This window comes from Pelobates fuscus, chromosome 3 (assembly GCF_036172605.1).
Source record: "Pelobates fuscus isolate aPelFus1 chromosome 3, aPelFus1.pri, whole genome shotgun sequence".
Lineage (NCBI taxonomy): Eukaryota > Metazoa > Chordata > Amphibia > Anura > Pelobatidae > Pelobates > Pelobates fuscus.
Window position 1 is genome coordinate 323189699 of NC_086319.1, and position 22411 is coordinate 323212109.

The window sequence follows — 22411 nt, forward strand, 5'->3', positions numbered from 1 at the left end:
CTATATTATACAGGACTTTCTAGTCATTTATAAAATACTGTCTGCCCTAAGCAGTTTGGAGTTTCTTTGTTTCTGTTATCTTCCGTTTTGATCAGAAATTTTGCATGGGCATTTCACAGGAATTTCTGTCTAGCTGATGTTAGAGTTCCCAATAAAAAAAATCAATTCTACGGTTCATGATGACCTGGTAATGCTAAAAGATGATTTGTTTCCAATTAAATTTAGGTAGTATATAGGTGACACTCCTTAATCAAAATTACGAAAACCTCCGATTTACATCTGAATTCGGAGGACGCTCTATAAACTTCCTTGATGTCACTATTAGTATCAGTGAAGACGGTACATTCCACTCTACACTGTTTAGAAAACCCACAGCAACTAACTCCCTTTTACACTGGACTAGTCACCATCCGCGACCCCTCAAAGAGGGTATACCGGTAGGCAGGGCCGGCCTTAGGCCTGTAGGCGCCCTGTGCGAAAAATCTTCAAGGCGCCCTACTCTGGCCACTAGCCCTCTTGGTCCACATCCTCCCATTTATACTTCTAACCATTTAAAACCTCCTTATTAATCCCACACAAAAAAATATTAAAAAGCTGTATCAAAATACAAATTTTACATTAGTGCAATATAAATATAGCTCTATATAGGTGTCTCCCATTTGCAATTAAAATGAGACAATAATAAAGATTTACTCATCTTTTCCCCGCGCATCCCACAATGTCATGGAGGAGACGTTGCCTACCACGCTAATGTCCAATCCAATGCTTCTCATAGAAGACAAGCAAGTGTTGCACAGGCAGTAAAATGTTCCCATAGGAAATGATTGAATCAATGCTTTTTTATGGGGCTCCTGCATCACGTGACCAAGTTTTACTCAGTCAGTGCAGTGGAAGCACCTCGAGTGGCTCTTATACTGACTTATTGCTGGACTTAACACTGCAATTTAAATATTGCAGTATCTCAAAAACACAGGCCCATGCACTCAAACCACTTCATCTCAATGGTCTCGGTGACAATAGTGTTACTTTAAGTAAAACTACTTGAATTTGTTGTTTAACCCCTTAAGGACACATGACGTGTGTGACACGTCATAATTCCCTTTTATTCCAGAAGTTTGGTCCTTAAGGGGTTAAACGGTAAGAAAAAAACCTATATATAGCAAATTGTCTATTTAAAAAAAACGATGCACAACAACACATACTCACTCTCACTGACACACACAATCACAAGTACACATAGAACCACTGTCAGATGCACTCATGATGCATACAATCAATGACACAAACACTAACGTGCACTCACTGATACAAACACACAGAAACTCATTGACAGACATACACTGAGCAAGCACTCACTGCTACACACTGTCACAATCATTCACTAACACACATTGACACAATAACTCACTGACACACACACACACTGAGCAAGCACTCACTAACACACACACTGTCACAATCATACATTGACACAAGAACTCACTGCCACAGGCATTCACTGTCACAAGCACTAACTGAAACACAAACACACACTGGCACAGACCCTGGCATAAACACTGTCACATAGACACTGAGAGTTGTACCTTATGACACACACAGACACTGGCATACAACAGTTTACAAATGCATATATCCACTGTGTGGTTTACAGAGACATTAGTTTGGCAGATAATACAGGATTGTAATGGTTGGTGCCTGGCAGCACTGACAGAAATGGGGCACTAACAGACAGTTAATAGATATATCAGGTCACAGAGTACTGACCTGCAGCAGCCAATAGCTCCATCCTCAGCCATGCTCCCAGACAGTATTAGCTGATCTGCAGGGTGTCACACAGCAGCAGGGGAAGGAAGGCTGTGAGGTGCTGACACTCCTCTGAGGGGAATCTACAGGCAGCACAGAGGCCATAAAAGTGGTCAGTGCTGTAAAATGCCAGACTGGCAGCTAAAAACAGGAGGAAGGGGGGTGTCTGGAGGAGCATGCTTAGTGGATGAGTAAGCAGAGGGGCTGTCAGATTGGAGAGCGAGTGTCTGCTCCCTTACTGACTCCTCCTCCTTAGCTCTGCAGCCACTCACAGCCCATTTTAAACTGCATGTCTCTTATCAGGAGCTGGGAGTTCACGGAAGCCAGGAATGCCTGTGATCTGTGTGCTGCCTGGTTACTCCCCCACGGCTTTCCTCTATATTAACCTCCAAAATGCCGCAGAGACTGCAAGGGAAGGATTAACAAGCCCTAGTGTCCAAGCATGTGAGAGCTGTGTTGGCTGCCCGGCGCCCCTTTTGCTATGATGCCCTGTGCGACCGCACAGCTTGCACACCCCAAAGGCCGGCCCTGCCGGTAGGAGAAACTGTAGTGACACCCAAGATTTTATAACAAAGGCAAAACAACTTCAGCAACACTTTAAGGAGAAAGGTTACCCGAATCGTTGTTTAAAAAGGGCATATAAAAGAGCACTCCAGACTGAGAGGAGCGATCTATTGTGTGACCGCCCAAAAATGGACACTAACCAGGATATTGGAAATATCCGTATGATAGCAACATTTGATATGGGATGGCCAGAAGTACGGAAATCACTTGAGCGATTCTGGCCTATCCTGTTAAATGATATACATCTCAAAGATACTTTGAGCCCACATGTCAATATTACAGCCAGACGTGGACGGAACATCCGTGACCTGTTGGTCCCCAGTAATTTTTCTACCAAACCACAGCAACGTGCCACCTGGCTAGGCACTCCCCCAATAGGCACATATAGCTGTGGTAGATGCGTAGCCTGTAAATTTATCCTTAAAGGCTCCAAGACTGTTAACGATAGTAAGGGACAGGATTCCTTTAAAATTTTAAGTTTTTTCAACTGTAATACCAAGGGCCTTGTATACCTACTATCGTGTACGTGTGGACAGAAGTATGTAGGAAAAACCTTTTAGGGCCTTCAAGGATAGGATTATGGAGCATGTAAGATCCCCTAGAAATCTCCTCGAGACATCTCAAAGAACACCATCATGGGGACTCCAACAATCTTAGGTTCTGTGGTTTGGAGTTGGTCAAGAGGACCCCGAGACGGGGGGACTACGACAAAATACTAAGACAGAGGGAGTCAAGATGGATATATGAACTGAAGACACTTCAACCTTTAGGTCTTAATGAGGGCTTTTCTTTTGCCCCGTTCATATAACTTCTTCCTCATAGACGAGTAGTGTATCTATATCCCGATTTATGCACATACATTCTCTTTATACCAAATATAACGGAAAATATATAGATTATGTCTATATCTCGATTGTTATTTGGGCATTACCTTTTCTGCTCTAATATATATTCTTTTATCCAGCCTACTATTACTTTACTTTAGCTGTTATTAGTATTGGTTACCACTCTTTTGTCTCTTCATAATATATATGTGTGGTCAACTGTAAATATGATGGGAACTTAATACCAATGTTGATTTTTGTGTTTATTTATTTACCAAGATTCTTTTGGAACCCCCTCCTCCTTTTGTTCTACATTCAGACCTCCCTAGTCTTCCATCTGGTTATCCGGTTATTTGTATCTTTTTTGTCCACACATGGAGCGATATGACTGTTATTATATGACTGTAACCATATCTGCCCATATATTAAAGAATCACTAAGTGGCACCGTGTTTCCTTAATTGGAACAAGATGATCCGGTATTTCATTTATACACCAAGTCCCTGCGCTTGTGTGTCCACCGGCGTGTGCGCATGCGCTGCTTTGTGACATGCGCTCTCCGCACGGCATTCATTCTGACACTAAGTCCTCGCGCATGCGCGTTAGTGCGCTATATGCGTATGGCACGCATGCGCCGGGTCTTGCGATATGCGCAGTCATCTCTGCCCCTCCTCTCTTGAGACGGGATCTTTGTGTGGATGGACGCTGACCAATTAGATAGGATGGGAGGTACTATCATACATTTAAAAAGATCGAGGGGGGAATGTCTTGTTTGGCTTTCTTTACACTTTATTTTTTTGCTCTTGAGAAAGGTGGTGTATCCACCGAAACGCGCGTTGGGCTGTTTATGTATTGAATCTAGCTGATCTTTTTTTCCCTACATTGTGGTTCATTTGCACTGAGTGTTTTTTTGGCTCTGGTAATCCTACTTAGGGGTAGTTGGGCTGTTTATTGGGATGTATGAAATTTGACCTAGCTTTTCTATCTAGATTACTTACTGGGTCCTTTTGCTTTATTTTCCCTCTTTTTTTTTTTTTTTTTTTTTTTTAAGCCCTTCTCTATCCTTTCGATTTCCATTTGCAGTGTATTTCCATTTGGTATAGTTGCAGGATTTATGGTTACTATTGTTGCATGTATTGCTACTCATTACTCTAATTTATAAGAGTTTGTTACATTATGTACATGGGCAATTTACCCACATTCTGCAGCTATTAGACTTTAAGTGCAGGACTTATGGCTTCTTTATTTGCATATATTACTACCTATTACTCCTTTATATTACATACATGTGCAATTTAGCTATATTCAGCAGTCATTGGGCTTAAAGTGCAGAGCCTATGGCCTCTATATTTGCATGTATTACTACCTAGCACTCTACTGTGTAGGAGTCTGCTCCACTATATATGTGTTATCTAGCCATACTCTGCATTTATTAAGCCCTATTTATTCACCTATCGACAGGTGGTTCTTTTTTTTTTTTTTTCCTCGCTTTTAATCAGATTTGTTCTAATAAAACTGTTTATTATTTTTGAGACGTTGCCTTGGGGTGGCTTGGAGGTGATCAGCCCGTCTTACCACGAGGTGATCAATCCTTCATTCCTTTATTTCTCCTTTAGTATATCCATGATATTAAACTGCCACAGATCGATGAATTGCATTTCTCGCAAACTTCTGCTGGTCAGGTATTTTTGGATATGCTCAACACTCCCATTGAGAGTCTCCAACTGCATCCTGACCTGAAGAGAACTGATTAGGAAGTCCATAATCATGGGGATTTACAACCATAGCAAAATTCAACAGCGAGGTTTTGTTGGAGTTTTGGAACTTCATTTATCAACCATTCTCATGCTTGAAAGTAGCACAAACGGTAGCGTTACAGAGAGCTGCTTAGGGACTTCTGGCTCTCCACCGTTGGTAGTGAAGGTGGGGAGCAGCGCCTGGCCAACCTCTGCTTTAAAAAGAAACCATATGAAAACAATTTGATATAAGGGGGGTGCCAAGGCATGCTGCACCATAACCACTGCAGTATTCTTTTAACACTACCTGTTGTGCTACTTTTGTACATAATGAGTGATCGATAAAATTCCAAAACGTCTGATATATATATATATATATTTTTTTAGTTTCTTCTTTTTTTTTGGATGACTGTTTTTCACTGTGATCTGGAAGCCACTTCTCGTTTATCACTGTCAATTATCCACCTTTAGGAATTCCAGATGTTTTGTGTTGCTCTCACCTCCTGTATCAGTTTGTATGAGAACGTGGCAATTTACAGTGCTCATGGCCTTCACAACTCTGTGCTATTGTGGCAAATCAGACTTTACTGAAGTCACAGGTGGAACAACTTGTTTGAGTATATAAAAATTTTAAGGTGCTACAATGCATGTAAAATGATTACACATGTCCATTATTTAAATATTCAAACTGAGCAAATCAAAAAGTGAAAGAAAAAGGCAGAAGCAAGGCAGAAACAAATGCATTAAATGCCATGGATGAGTCAAAAAGCAACGTATCCCAGGTTATACACATTGAAGGGTAACACATAGCATGGTTGTTTAGTTTGTGTGTTTTGGCCTTACATTTGAAATTCCCAGGAAACTCTCACTTGTGTGAATAACCCTAGTCATAGAAGAAAGATACTCTACCTCTGTTTGTGGAATTAATTTGCTCTGCACAGCTGCTAAAGGGTAAAACAAAATGCTTGGGTGTGCCAGTTGAATGGTTGCCAATCTCTGTTTATTTAATCTCTGGAAATTTTCCTGACTTTTTTTTCCCCACTCTAACCCCCCTATCCATTTTCCCCTGAACAATGGAGATACTCCATGTTTAGAAAATGTAGTAAGTGCAATGAAATTTTGGGTACCAATCATATATTTTTAAGGGGTTTGACAAAAAAAAAACCTAGCTCTCTGGTTGCCTTCTGTCATTTGACTCTTCACCTGTTCATTAGCTGTCTGAAGTTGGGTGGAACTGTATTATTAGAGTGCTCTCAGCCTGTGATAATACAGCCCCTCCCCGCTAAATATATATACAATTACCTTTATATTAATGATGGACAAAACTAGGTCAATGGGATTAGTACGCAGGCTAGGTTTGCACATTTCCAAATGCTCATTGAGAGTCAATCTATTACATATCATTATATCTCTATTTTCCTGTAGTGTTCCCATGAGGATGCAGGAGTCATGATCTGGTTTCCTCCAAGTCACCTCCTGAACTTTCCTCATCTCCAACTACTTCCTGAGTTGTGTACAGTCACTGTCTTGGCCTTATTTCAGGAAACCACTCTATACCATCATGTGTCTAACAAGCAGTTAATGAGAATTGTCAACCAATATCTGCGACCCATATACTTGCATACTTTGGATTTGGTTTTACTGGAGTTAATGGACAGTTAAAAAAAAAAAAAAAAAAAAGGAAAAAAAATGTTTGTTTTTTTTTTTAAATATTGTGCACTACAAATTTGTTTAAAATTTTCAGGATGACCTTAGTGAGATGATGTAACCTAGCATTGTTCACAAGGCACGACTAGAGTAAAAATCTTAACACTAATCTCGGTATCCATTTATTTAGAGCCCTACCTTTGTACATACTGTTCCTCGGCCGCCTGAAGCCAATTAATATGCTGTGTTAATTAAGTGTTGATTTGTGCCTGTTATTTAATCCTTTTTTATGCTATGCTGAGGACTGCCATGCATGGATGGGTACAGAACCTTTTTTTTTTTTTTTTTAGGCAGTTTGTGTTTGTTTAATCAAACATAATAAACACTAAAAAAAGTGATTTATTTTAAAGGGATATTCCAGGTACTCGCCTCATTATGTATGATGATTAGTTTTGACTAGGTTTATGCTGCTTGCTTTTTGTTTTAAAAGTAAATGTAAATTCTCTGTCCCTTCCTATTTGCATCACTTATTTTTATCCGCCAATGTTACTAGTGTGCATGCCCTACTGTATTGCTGTGCTAATCAGAGGCTGCAAATCTCACATCTTCCTAGGAGATAGCTTGTCGAGGTCCAGCTTACATGCATTGCTTTGATGGCTTTATTCTTGCAAAAGCACGAACGTGTCTCCTTTAACCTTTATCAAATTACTTCATTGTCAGAGTGGGAAAAACTGATAACAATTGGCTCTGCCACTTGTACTTTTCCCTATATACGTGAAAACTATGAATTAAGCTAGGTAACAGCATCTTGGGACAAACCTCTTCATTTGTGGTTTTTATGAACGAAACAATGTGTAGCTAAGATTCTGTGCTGTATAGGTTGACTGCTCGGGGGTGTATCTAAGGCAATTGTTCTCCAATCAGAAGTATAATTCTAACAGTGTGTGTGTGTGTATATAGAGCAAATAAAAAAAATGTAATATATATATATATATATATATATATATATATATATATATATATATATATATATATATATATATATATATATATATATTACATTTTTTTTTATTTGCTCTCTCATAATCTTGCTTTGTTTCCTGAGTAGTAATCAACCACTTTTATTCTCCCCAGTAAGGGGACTGAAATATTGTAGCTTAAAAAAAAATATATAGACACAGATTTATTGGCTTGTGTGACAGAATTGTTTTGTTTGAAAGTGGTTTGACCTGTTAAACAAAATCATGAGTTTCATCATCTATCTGTATTTTCTTTTCCCCTTCATGTAGCATTTTTTCCCCTTAATTTTTTGCTATAGTTTTTCTTTTACATCCCACTGGTCTCCTCTTTTGATTGAAATTAATAAACTCTTCTCCAGACAGCATTAACCTATCTTCTATTACATCTACACTCTAGGGCTTGACTAGATATGCCTGACTTGTAAACCTGTATATTGAGGTTTTTTTTCTTCTTGTATTGTTTGGATGGTTAAATGCCAAAAGGAAACATGCATGTACTCTGTTTAATCATTCATCTCATGTGAATCCAAGCATTGAGGAATTGCTCTCTTTGCTGCTTACCTGTAAGCTTTGTGGTAATAGAATACTGGGGAAAATGTATTATTACAGACAGAAACCTAGATACCAGCTTGGCATAATGGATGCTTTGCAGTACATAGCTTGTTTCCAGAATAGACTTTGGTTAATACGACTTGAAAACTGGTGAGTGGAAAGTGCGATAAACGTTTAACCATAGCAGCTTAGTAGTGGTTGCTGTACAGTGAGGCCATTTTCAAGTGATGAAACAAAACCAAGACTAGGAGAACTCCCCGGCACCCTAAATCCAACTGCTCGGCATTACATTTCATGATGAATTACACTTCATCTGTTACAATGTTTGGACAGAGTGTCATTGCGCATGTCCTTCAGTAATAAACAGTGGGCACTGGACTACAGCAAGATGTGTCCATGCCGAATTACTGCAGTCCTTTTCTGTGCATATAGATTAATTTAGGAAACTTGTATATTTGTATGTATGATATGAATATAATATATCTAAATGTGATGTGGGTGGTGGAGTGGGTTACCCTGGATTTGACCACGTTTTGGTAAAACACTCAAAAATAGTTTGACAGTTTTTTTGTTTTTTTTGGTTTGTTTTTTAGGCTTGTATGCTTCGCCTTCTTAAAAATAACTAAAACACCTAACATTTCTAATAACACATTGTGATCTTGCATTACTTAATCCTTACCATTCCAAAAAAGCGTTTTGGAGGATGTTTTGTGATAATACATCTGTTTTCTGCAACCATTGCATTTCAGCACTGTCACATGGGAGTGGCTACTAAAGGCAGTTTACTTCCTCAAACACCAACAGGGCACATGTTGCCAAAAAACTTAAAAGTAACCAGAAGAAATGGTAAAAATGTAACTGCATTAAGAGAGCGAGCGAGAAGCAAACGTGCTTGAGTTCACATTTACAGCAAGGGTTGATTATTGTGAAATGTAGTTACTATAAGCACTATAAAAACTTTAAATCTGTCCCCTTTTCCATTTTATAATTGGCACAGCGGTTCTTATAACTATTGGGTCAGGATCCAAAATTGGGCCCCCGTGCTATTTCAGTGATTCTCTACATCAGGCGTCCTCCAACTCCGGCCCTTCAGATGTCGCTGGACTACAACTTCCATGATTCGATAAATGAAATAGACTGAGAATCATGGGAGTTGCAGTTCAGCAACATCTGGAGGGCCGGAGTTTGGGGAAGCCTGCTCTACATCATAATTATAATCCAAAAGCAGCTGTCCAGTGTTTATATTTATTCCCAAATATAATAGAAAATTAGAGTTTTGTTTTTTAAAGTTATTTTCCAAATGCAAAACTATGCAGTGCTACAGTACGACAGCTTTGGGATGTACAAACTGGAGTGCATGGGTTGCCCTGGCACAGAGTACCAGCTGAGTTACATTAGATTCACATTTCAGTATAGTGCCAAAGCACGAAAACCAAGCGAAGCAACAGTCGTGATAACAAAGCAGCATGTGAGTGGGTAGTACACATATAAGTGTTTTGAGAAATAATGGAGACAAAAAAGTCTTCTCACAATATTTATACAGGGCAGGCTTTTTTTTTTTTTTTACACTAATGTTTATGATTATATTTTCAGCCAACGAATGACACACTGTGCGTAACGGTTGTGCAGACTTGACATTAATAAGACCAGAGCTTTTGTTCTGGGCTGACTAATAACACCCCAATTATCCTGCCAGAGGTGGAGCTTCAACTCTGGCAACAGAGGGGTTAACCCATTAAGGACACATGACATGTGTGACACGTCATGATCCCCTATTATTCCAGAAGTTTGGTCTTTAAGGGGTTAAACTCTGCGCAGTGTTTCATAGCAAAATGGTGCACATACAGACTCCATGCACCATGACCACTTCAAATCACTGAAGGTCATTGTGCTTGAGGTAACCCTTTTAAACATCGTATTAAAATTGAAGAATGGGTCTCTAAATGACATCTGTAATTTGGGATCCTGTCAAAATGTTGCTCTTAATGTAAGGACAGAGCACTGCTTAAAATAGAATATATATACAACATTTACACGTTAGCACAGCATATGGGGGGAGTGGGGAAAGTTGCCATATGGAGCCTGGGAATGTGTTGTGGGTGAATTAAGGACAAGAACTATGTTTTGCAATGTATACGGTCCATGGATCAGACCCACTTGCACAGCAAGAAAATAGTTGTGTTTTTTTTTTTTTTTATATAGAACAGATTTTTGCGGAAGGCTACAGATGAAACCGTATTTTTCAGATGCCTCTCTGCATTCCCTTCTCTCGAGTCTTGTGAAGAGTCTAGCAACATTAGACAGCTTTTCCATGTGAGTGGTTTGGCGTCCGACCATTCTTCGGATGGCAGGCAGCTCTGTGCTCACAGCCCCCTTTAGACCAAAAATCTGCTCTTGGCAGGGGCCCAGTCTACAGAACTGGCCTGGTTTCCACAGCAACATATGCAGAAAATGTGTCTGCTTTTTCATTTCACTGTCCTTTTTCAGAACTGCTGGACTGGAGGTTTATTTTTTTTTTTCTTCCTGTTTAATTAAAGTGACAAAATTAAACTGATTATTTTCTGTGTCCAAACAAACCCATTCCCCTTTTGACACTGTAAAGTGTAAAAGGGGAAAGGGAATCATTCACTTGGTGTATGTAATATGTCTAGAAACTGATACATATTAGCTAACTGGATAAACATATTTGGAAAGTCAACGAGACCCTCTGCGAAAAACCTTGAATTTGAATCCACTCTCATCAGCCTCCGCTGTCCAAATCTAAGTCTTGATTCAAAGTTGTAGACCGACAGTGACTGCCATACAAATACAACCAGTCACTGACAAAGTCTGTAAATTGATATCAATATCGGCAATGAGCTGATACAATGTAAGAAGATGCCAGGGCTGCCAAAAAATAAATATAATATTAATATACACTGCAGTGAGAATACTTTGATTCAGTAGGGAAAACACAATCTCATCCTGAATAGAAGAATTATGTTCTAATTTGATGGATTTTATGTTTGTGATTTTTACACTCCTGTACGCCTTTACTGTTTCAGTATGCATTTACAGAATCTCACTGCTTTTTGCACAGTCCACTATATACCTGCATTACTTATTTGTTTGTGCATATTGTTAATTCTTAGTGAGCTCGATAGGATAATCAAATGTTTCCATGTACTTCTTCATACAGTCTGCCCCATTACTCTTTCCCACTTTCCACATCCTCCTCCTTCTTTTTAGTTCAGAAATTGGAAAATATTTTGCATTTTTTTTCTCAGATGGTAGGCACTTCCTTTTGGCCACCATTTATTCTGCTAATCTGTATCATTTGGTAAAACACATTCCAAAGCAGTGATCGTATTTCCTGAATGTCATTCTACCAACTGGATGAGTGCATGGTTTGAAACAATTAATGGCATATAAAACTTTTTTTTTTTTTTTTTTGTGAATTGAAGATCTGAAGAGAATTTCTTTCAAAGTGGCTTCTCGCCTGGAACATTCAGCATTGACACTAGCCAAAAGCATACATTCTATTATTTCTCTAGCTTGTGATATTAATAGCACTTGTGTTGAGAAATTATATCCCAGCTTGCACCTGATCTCACAATTTTGATTTGCAGTTATTTTTTGCTATGTTTGGATCTTAGTAACAGGTTGTATAATGTGCTGTGATACGAAGGAATGTGCAACAAAGTCTATAAACAGGAAGAATAAGGTTTTTTTTTTTTTTTTAGGTGTGTGTCCAAAATGCCCATTGCACAATACATTTTACGGCAGGAATGCTGAAATCTATTATTCAGAAATAATAATACATTAGTAAACCATATACACCTTGTTCTATCTTCTATTACAGATGGATAGAGGCATGTCTGGGAGAGGACCTACCACCAACCACTGAGCTCGAGGAAGGTCTGAGGAATGGTGTCTATCTTGCCAAACTAGGAAACTTCTTCAGCCCTAAAGTTGTATCCCTGAAGAAGATTTATGACCGGGAGCAGACCAGATACAATGTAATGATTCCCCCCCCCCCCCCCTCTCTTAAAGCTCCTTTTGAATTTGGAATTATACAACACTTAATAAACTAAGCCCAAGTTCCTGTGGTTAAGAATATGAAAACAAAAACAGTAACAGAAATTTTTGTGGGTATAATCTGTATTGGCTTTGAGAAAGAATGACCTTATCTGAGTTGACGACTGTTCCCTATTACTTAAACAGGCTAGTGCAGAATATAATGCAGTGAAGTATAAAATACACTTACCTTCCTGCACTTCTGGTTGATCGATCCTCCCCATCACCTCAAAAGCCACATTTTGTGTACATTCTCACCTGGTTCTTCCCATGGCAGAGTTTGTCACACTCATGCTCACAGAATCATGCATATGATTTTATTTGCATTGGGTGCCAAACAGTGCCTTGTATTCAAGGCATATCGAAAAATGTCATAATGGCAAAACGCTTTATTTTCCATTAGAATGTATTATTAACTAAGAATTCTCACTTCAGTTAGAAAAATGTCAATGTATGAAACCAGTATGTGAAATATTACTCTAGTGACTGGAAATAACATGGTATCTCTTATTTGTGTTTTTTTGTTTGGTTTTTATTCAGGCAACTGGCCTCCATTTTAGACACACTGACAATGTGATTCAGTGGCTCAACGCCATGACTGAGATAGGCCTTCCAAAGGTATGATGTTATAGATAAAGCAATACACAATGCAAGAGTGTGTTTGTGCGTTACTTGAAGATTTACTCCTTTTTTATTAAAAATAAATAAATTTCCATACAGATCTTTTATCCAGAAACAACAGACATCTATGATAGGAAGAACATGCCTCGCTGTATATACTGCATTCATGCCTTGAGGTAAATGTTTTGCATAAAATGTCTGTCTGTAAATGTCTGTAAATGTTTTTTTTTTTTTTAGCTGTATTTCTTCATTCCCATGTGCCTGAAGGATACTTGTTCGCATATCTATTTTATTATACCATAAACCTTAGTCCACCAAGCTTTTATTATTATTTATGAAGAGCTGTACAATGGGTGGACTAACAGACAAGTATTTATAACAAGATGAGTTGGACACACAGCAACAGAAGGTGTTGAGAGCCCTGCTCAAATGACCTTACATTGTAAAAGTAGGGTAAGGTGACAAAGTGGGGAGGTAAAGCTATTAACCGTTTAATTGATATGATTTCCTGAATTAGTGAGTTTTTAATAATTTTTTGATGGAACAGAGACTGGATGAAAGTCTTAACGGAGCAGGGAAAGGAGTTCTATAGGCATAGTGCAACCCTAGAATAGTCTTGAAGGTGAGCATCAGAGGTGCAAGTATGAATATAGGATAGACGCGGCTCTTTGGCAGAGCGTAGGGACCTGGAAAGAACACACTTGTGTATTAGTGAGGATAGGTAGGTAGAAGCAGCATTCTGAAATTCACAGTTAAAATGCCATGCCGAACTTGAAAAATAACAACAGTCCTTAATTTCTAACTTTTTGTAATTTTTTTTTATTACAGTTTTGACTTAATTTTTAAGTAACATTTGCATCTTTAAAAATACAAAAAAACAACCCTTCCTAAAAACATTATTTTAACATTGAGATGCTCTCCCCTCCCATGAGATATCACTGAAGCTTCTATAGTCAGTCTGATTGAAAGTTTAATCATTTAGATGAAGTGTCCTGTAGTGTTTAACAAGCTGACAGTGGAGATGCAGACGTGTACACCACATCTTACACGTCTCAGTGTGCACATACAGCTATATGCTGTCACTGCAATAGTTCCCAATGCCCACCGAATACAATCTGTAGTATTTCCTTTATTGCCTGCTCTATTGGGATTTAGGGCATTAACGTGCTTGCTGCAAAAAAACAAATCGAGAAGTGAATCTCGGCTGCTATCTAAATAGGCCTGTGTGCATTTTACATGTAGATCCTGTTTGAACTTGTTTTGCCTTAGTAAGGTTCTTTGAAAGAGTGTCCGTTTATTGTTTGTATCTCCGATTATATTGCAATCCTTGTGCTCCTGGGTAGTCCAGGGGCATGCAGAATTCTCTCATTCCACAGATAATTAGATGGCTCATATTGAACTGGTTTCCTTCAAAGTTTTCATGTGTATGTGCTTGCCTGTTAAAAAAAAAAAATAATAAGTAAATGAGCTTGCGTATATTCAATCCCATTAAACAGCCTTTTTTTCTTTTTTATCCCTAATTTGGAATTGAGAAAAGCTAGTGGCAAGTCATGTCAAACAGACACTTTACACTTCTTTCTTCGGGAATGTGTACAGTAAATTAACAGAAAAAAGATAACCAAGACGTTACCAAAAATTCTTGAAAATGTCTGTAGTCTTTCTAAACATCATTATGATTTTTCTCTTATTGATTGATATACAGAGTGGTTTGTATTCTCTTGTTTAACTCTTCAGAGCAATATGTACAACAAAGTCAGGGATGGGTTAAAAAAATTGATTGGGGCATCCCACTTTCAAATCTCTAGTCAACTTCTTGTCCCTACTGAGATCTAGTCCCTGTGCACATGCACGGATGAAGATCTCTCATTCATAGAAAATAATGAATTGTGAAGCCGCATGCAAGATAATGGAACGGACTCTGCAGTTTTCTAATTGCCATTTCTCACTAAACACTTGACTGCCACAAACGTCACTCATAAAATCTCGAACAAAGAGATTTTTCTCCCGACCTCTGTTATCCTGTAGCAATAGTCTCATGTTTTTCATGTTTGAGGAGATGTTACAGAAAATGTAATTATTCAGTTAACAAATTTAGTTCCTACTTTACAATAGCATTTACTTTAAAATTGTACATATATTTTTGGGAAAATAAAACACTTGTCAAATGTTGTTATGCCAAGTACAAAAATGTGATCTATTGCTTGATGCGAGCAGAGGCGAGTGAATGAAAGTTGTCAAGTTTCCCCATTATAGTAGAGGTCTAAAGGCTGTCAATTTGTTTTCTGTTTTTATCCAAACACTAATTGTTTCCTGTGTTTTTTTTTTTGTCTTCCAGCTTGTACCTATTTAAACTTGGTCTTGCTCCACAAATCCAAGATTTGTATGGGAAAGTTGAATTTACAGGTTAGTATCCTCGACAGAAAATATTGAATGTAAATCTTGTTTCCATTGGGCTCTTTGACCAATATCCCTTTTAGTGCTTGTGCCATTGATGTAAATAGCGTGATTTATTTGTGTGTGTTTTAGCTGAATTCTAAAATTATCATCTACTATGACCAGAAGAATCTGACATAAAGACTGAATGAGGTCCTCTCTCCAGTTTAAACTATGGCATGCTAAAAAAAAACTGTGAATACACAAGCACCTCACAGGCATTCAGTCTATGCCCTCATTACTGCTTTGGTTTAGCAACACGACTTCATCAACATCAAAACTGATGAGAAAAAAAGTTATTCTGTAGACTTTATAAAAACACAAAAATAATGCTCATCGCCTGCACAATATGCTGGTACACAAAACCTAGTGGCCAGATGCATCACATGCAAAAGAAAAGTTACAAAAAATATAGAAGTTGTGGATTCAGGACATAAAAGGGTGGGGGCAGTCAATGACAGTTCAGGGAGTACATGCCTAAAAGTCATAAGGGTTTTAGCCCTAAAAATACTCTTCCAGCAAAATTTACAAAAACATCATCTTCCCTTCAAACATCACTTCCCCAAATCCCCATGACCTTATGTACCATGAATTTGACATCTTCCTGACTCATTTGTGAGGAGAAAAAACTACGGTACTCCAAAATGTTTAATTATCTTTCTGGATTTTATTTTTTAGATTTAAAGTGAAATCCTTAAACAGGGAAAACACATTGGGCTCCAAAGCCATGTAATTTCTTACTGGAACACAAAATAACAATAATAAACTGCTGTAATGGTTATCATTAAGTTAATGTATATACGCCCTATAGTTAGATTTATTCAGGTGTTGTGCTATCCATATACCTTTTTGGAAAATTCAGTTTGTTGAGCAGCATTACTCCTAGTAACGCAAATCGCTGCATGCATCCTTAGTGCTAAATTATCTTGTCTGTATCACAGCGGAAGAGATTGACATAATGAAGAGCGAGCTGGAGAAATATGGAATTCAGATGCCTGCCTTTAGCAAAATCGGAGGAATTTTGGCTAGCGAGCTGTCTGTCGATGAAGCAGCATGTGAGTTCAGAATTTTGCTTGGCTTCTTTATGGCTATTTACCTACCAGATGTTATGTCCACTTATTTGGAGTATGTGTTCCATTTAGTCCTCGAAAAATATTTTGAAGAATAAATTGCACGGTTAATCAGAACAGTAAACATACAAAACAAAATTAAATGTGGAATAATCAGCCAGGATGTTCAAATGGTTTTCCTGGTGATTTCTGTACATTCTATACTTCCTCTTAATTCCTCTTTTCTCCATATGACCCACTGTGTTCTTATATTTGGCTGCTGGCAAGCGAAATGTTGCTTATTCATCATTCAAAGGGTAGGCATTTTGTCTAATTTATCTATTGGCTGAATACATTTTAACAGTGTCACGCCAACAAATCTATAAAATAGGCAAACTTGTGATTGGGTTAATGCGTTCTGCATTGCATTTTCACATCGACTTATAAACTGCAGCTTCCATGCAAAGTGCACTTGTGAGCGGTTTGTTGGTTCAGTGAGAAATGTTGAAATTTAGCTCTTTACAAATGATCTTCTTTGAAGGGATCTCTGTTATTATGAACAGCCATTTGCTTTCATCTATCTGGAAGCTGTTTCCTGGAAATAATCACAGACATTAGATGTTCAAATGACTTCTCTAGGAACATTAGGCAGGTGGCCAAATGTCCAGATAAAAGTGTTTTAACAATTAAATAGATTGATGCAGACATTGGAAGACTTAAACCATAAAAGGATAATTAAATACAGGGAGTCTGCTATTACCGACCATTACATCTATTTGTTTTTAAGTAGCTCTTGTTAGTTTTCATTACAAGAGAGCAGTTGGCCAGAGATTGTGGGTGGTTTATTTATTTTTGATCAGTCTGAGGGTTTGTTTGCTATAATAATGGCACACAGGACTGGCCTGGTTATCCAAGGGACACACATTGCACCCACAGGTCTTAAAGGCAGTATGCTGTTTGGGTTTACACATAATGTTTGTCGGTGGTGTTTTTTTTTGTTTGTTTTTCTTTCTTTCATTTGTTTAAAAATAAATAATTTTATATTTTATTTTTTGTAAAATCTTTTTTTCTTTCTGCACCCCAAGCTTACATTGTTCCCTTATGCTCCAAAAGTAGTTTTGCGTTAACATTTTGGGCGTAATAGGTTAGCTTTGAAGAAAGCTGACAGTTTAACTAAACTCCCAGTAAGCTCAGCAATGCAATATAGAAAGTTAAGCGATTATGATGGACATTCACTTCCTGGTTTTAATGAGAGTTCACTAAAGAAACTTCAAAACCAAGATACACAAATGTCATGTGTGTCAAAATCACAATTACATGCATGGCATAGTGATAGTGGTGTGGGGCATCCATGGGCTATTGTACAGCTGGAGGTTCCTATTTATTTTCGGATAAGCTTTTTAACATATTGGTACACTGCAGAGAACATTAGTTCATATTTTGACGTCTGAATTGGTATTTCCCAACGGTTTTGAGCAAATCACTCCAATGCAGAGAGGGAAAGCTTCTGTCTATAATGTTACATTTATTTTACTTTCAGTACATGCTGCCGTAATTGTCATCAATGAAGCCATTGATCGAGGAGTTTCTACAGAAACATACACTGCCCTTAAGAATCCTAATGCCATGTTGGTAAACCTTAATGATTCTCTGGCTGACCCCTATCAGGGTGCACTTTATCAAGCAAAGCAAAATAAAATGGAAAATGCCAAAAAGCGGGTAAGAGACAAGTTTGTTGTGGGAGTATTTTGGTGGTACATGTTCTACTGTGCTTGCAAATTAAAGGGGTTTGTTCTACTTTCAGATTAACGCAGAGAATGCAGACGCAGAAAGGGACGTGTATGAAGAGCTACTTACCCAGGCGGAGATCCAAGGGAACATAAACAAAGTAAACTGTAAGTATTGGGAGGAGTCCACCCCAATCTTTTTTTGCAAGATGCTAAAATCCATATTTCTGCCACTTTTCATAACCCTTTAGATTTTCTTTTCTCCTCCCCCCCCCCCCCCTCTATCCTAATGTTTTAGATGGCATTCATAAAATAACAGAAATTATTCATTCTACTAGGGGAAAAAGCACTTTCACAAGTTTAGGGATTTCTTTAAATTCCCTGAACTAGCAGGAAGACTGTGAAAACTGCTGTAAACAAAACCCCAAAAAACTAAAATTTAACGCCGTTAAATACACTTAGAATGACATTCTATATATATCTATCTATATATAAATACAAATAACCGCAAATATATAGAATATATATATAATTACATAAAAGATTACATTAGTATACACGTAGAATTTAAATACCTATAAATGCATACATATTAAAATTCTACATGTATATTTAACCCCTTAATGACCAAACTTTTGGAATAAAAGGGAATCATGACATGTCACACATGTCATGTGTCCTTAAGGGGTTAAATAATCTTTTAACATAATTATGTGATTTTAATAATTAAAATTTGATTGACATGCCTGACAACACAGGGAGAAAGTGCAGAGAATTTAATTTGCAAGCACTATATTTGACCCTGTAACTCTCCAAGACACCATAAACCCTGTACATAGGGGGTACTGTTTTACTTGGGAGACTTTGCTGAACTCAAATATTAGTTAAATTGTAAATTGTATTACAACGATGATATTTTTAAATGTAAAAGTTACATTTTATGAATTTTTTACAAACGAACGGCACTTTTATGGACTATATTATTGTTGTAATATGTTTTACTGTTTTAAAACACTAATATTTGTGTTTAGTGAAGTCTCCCGAGAATAACAGAACCCCCCATGTACAGGTTTTATGGTGTTTTGGAAAGTTAGAGAGTCACATATAAGGCTTGCATTTCATTTTTTTCACATTGAAATTTGACAGATTGGTTATGTTGCCTTTGAGAGCGTATGGTGGCCCAGGAATGAGCATTACGCCCATGATGGCATACCATTTGCAAAAGTAGACAACCCGAGGTATTGCAAGTGGGGTATGTCCAGTCTTTCTTAGTAGCCACTTAGTCACAAACACTGGCCAAATATTCATTTTTTGCTTTTATAACACAAAAACAAATATGAACGCTAACTTTGGCCAGTGTTTGAGACTAAGTGGCTACTAAAAAAGACTAAACTTACCCCACTTTCAATACCTTGGCTTGTCTACTTTTTCAAATGATATGCCATTATGGGGTTAATTCTCATTTGTGGGCTACCACTACGTCTCAAAGGTAACATTACTAATATGGCAAATTTCAATTTGAAAATGGAACGTTCTATATTTGGGGGGGGGGGGGGGGGTACTGTTGTACTTGTGAGACCGCTGATTACAAAAATGTGCATTTTTTTGCAGTAAAACAGTATTATGACATTCACAGCTAAAATGTCAGACGGAAATACAAATTAAAAAAAAAAAAATCTTATTTTCTCACTTTTTTAAAATTTTTATTCATAATACATTATGTTCCATTTATGAATAGTTAATAAGAAATTAAAGCCCTGTTTCTCCTGAACAAAATGATGTATAATAAGTGTGGGTGCACTTAATGTGACAGCGGTGAATTACGGTTGAACAGACCTATAGCGCAAATTCCAGTTTTTTTTTTTTTTTGTTTTTTTTTTTTTTTAATTCTTTATTTTTGTTGTGCATGTTATAACAAAAGAGCTTGCACAGCCACGACAGCATGGGCAAGTACAATAACGACAGTAGAGACAGACATCATCATGGCATATATAAAACAGCACAATTTTTTTAAGTTAATGAGATCTATAGGTTAACAGGTTATGTTCTCGTTTAGTTTAAGTGAGTTAGTAAGATGCACATGTCAGAGAAGGGTTTTCAGAGGAGTGACAGAGAAGGAAACAGTTTAAGCAAAAGAGGCATACGGTGGATCTAGCACCTTTTTTTTTTTATGTAAGGTTATACATAGTATGGATTAACAATACTGGTACATGTAGGCAGGAAACGATGGTAAAGACATTATGAAAGCTAAACATTTTCTATTCTTAATATCAGGTTTTATACTTGTGTAAATACCACTGATTTGAAGTACATGGGTAAGCCAGCGCCCCAACCTTAAATCATAGAGGTCACAGCCGAAAAGTACAGGAGAGAGACTGCTAGGTCTGCATAGACATAAGGCAGCAGTCTATCCCGGAATGGGGCAATGAAAGTCAACCGACTCCCACAGTCGGCAAGTTCAGGGCTCTTTCAGGATAGTCACTCTGTCTTCATGTTTGTATGTGTTCCGGCATTTGGAGACCACAGACCTAGGGATGTGTCGGTGTCGGATCAGTCCCCTTCCAGGAGCAGACATTGGTTCCCGATTGCGTCCGGCGCTGGTTGTGGCTGGACTGCATTCGGCGGGGATGAGGTGGTGAGACAGTAGCTCCTAGGAGTGCTCTGCCCAGGTAGGCTTGTAGCAGGGGGGTTGGCCGCTTGTGGTTCTTCGCGTGGCTTACCCTTCCCTCTGTTTGGTTTGCGGTGCTTGAGGTTGCTTTCTAGTCTCCGGTCCCCGCCCGGTACGTGGTATGGATTATAAGGAGCTCCGGTGAGGCATGCTCGGTGTGGGTAGGTGCTGGGTTCTCCGCTGGTGTGTAGGTCTGCTCGCAGCCTGTGTAGCCGGCAGAGCCGCAGGTCTCCGTCGCTGCCCCATCGTGGTTACATTTAAGTACTTTGGGAGGTTATAGCTCTGTCTTGTGTAGTGGGGGCTCCCTCACAGCGCGCCTTCTTCAGCGGTTTGTAGGTTAGGTGCATTGCTGTCGGCCATGTTGTATGGGCCGCATGGTGGCTGTCGGCGGTGAGTCACCTGGGAGCACTGCCAAGATGCCTGCCTGGTGGGGCCGGGATAACCCCCGCCGGCCCAAAGGGGGGGTAAGCAGGGCCAGGGACCCAGGTTGAGTCGTGGTTCTCAGTAGTTGCCGGGGCAGAGAGCGAGGCAGCGGCCGTCCGCTCCACTCTCCTCCCGGGTAGGCCTCAGTCTCTCCAACCTCGGAGCATCTCTCCAGGACCCGGTCCACCCGATATCAGGTGTTCCAGCTGCACCGGGACACTCCAGGGCCAGGTATCTTGCCCCTCCAGGGGGTTCCAAGCCGATTTTGATGGGTTTTTACCCAAAATTAGTCAATTTCCCCAGGAGCTGCAGTGACTTGCAGCCTGATGGCATGGCTGCCCGGCCCCGCCCCCTCCAGTTTTTGTTTACGTTTTGTTTTGATCAGAACGTGCACTATTGACTCTGTCCTGAAGGGGTTAACAGGGGAAAAAAAAGACAAGAGGTGCAGTAAGGTAAAATTAGGGGAAAATACCAGCAAAATGGCCTAAAAGTGAACACATTTTTTTAGACATCACTCCCAAAGATGTTCCTGAATGATTTTTTTTTTTTTTGATTTTTTTTTTAAAGCAGTCCTTCTCATCTCTCACATGAAAATATGGAAACACATGGAATGCATGCTCAGTCTGTTATTTTGAGCTGGAGGGGACTTTGCTTGTTTCCACGTTTGTTTGTTTTTTGTTATGTTTTTGTGAAGTCTATACATTCTTTCTAAAGTACTTGCAAACATATTATTAAATACATCATGACATATTAACATGTTTTCCACAAAAAATTTTTTTTTCATAAATTGTATGAGCGTAGGTATTGCATATATAACCTCATTTAGTTGGCTAATTTAGTCTTGGACTGATAAAGGGGGAAGAAATATATTTTTAGACTCACGAGAAGCATCAGGGAAATACCAATAATCCTCTTATATTCTCAACTATAAATGGAAAGTATTTTTGCTTCCTGGAATTGGTTTGCCGGTCTTAATATGTGTGAGGGTTCATTTAGAGATGTTGAAAATATATATTTCTAGAGTAATCGTCTTTCATGCCTCTTTCCCATTCAGTAAAAGCGGCTCTAGAAAGGGTTGACCAGGCTCTGGAAAAGGGGAATCCTCCATTGCTATTTGAGGCTCTGAATGTACCTGCACTGTCTCTTCGGGCGTTACAGCGAGATAATTCCGACTGGTACCTGAAGCACCTGCAGAATGACAAGCTTCAGAAACAAGAGGTGAGATACTCTCAAATAACCCTGCAACTTACAGCACATATATTGAGACAGCCTCCAAAAATGTGTGCATCC

The 22411-nt window shown here is 38.6% G+C and overlaps 1 protein-coding gene across 1 annotated transcript in view; it reads left to right on the forward strand.

Annotated features, from left to right (window-relative positions):
* The window catches only part of IQGAP1 (IQ motif containing GTPase activating protein 1), a 123044-nt gene that overhangs the window by 42968 nt on the left and 57665 nt on the right, over positions 1-22411 (forward strand). Inside the window, exons 3-10 of the mRNA XM_063448967.1 lie at positions 11986-12142; positions 12741-12818; positions 12921-12997; positions 15157-15224; positions 16196-16309; positions 17844-18022; positions 18108-18198; positions 22176-22339. Coding sequence (XP_063305037.1) covers positions 11986-12142; positions 12741-12818; positions 12921-12997; positions 15157-15224; positions 16196-16309; positions 17844-18022; positions 18108-18198; positions 22176-22339 — 928 coding nt within the window. The remainder of the gene's footprint in view (positions 1-11985; positions 12143-12740; positions 12819-12920; positions 12998-15156; positions 15225-16195; positions 16310-17843; positions 18023-18107; positions 18199-22175; positions 22340-22411) is intronic.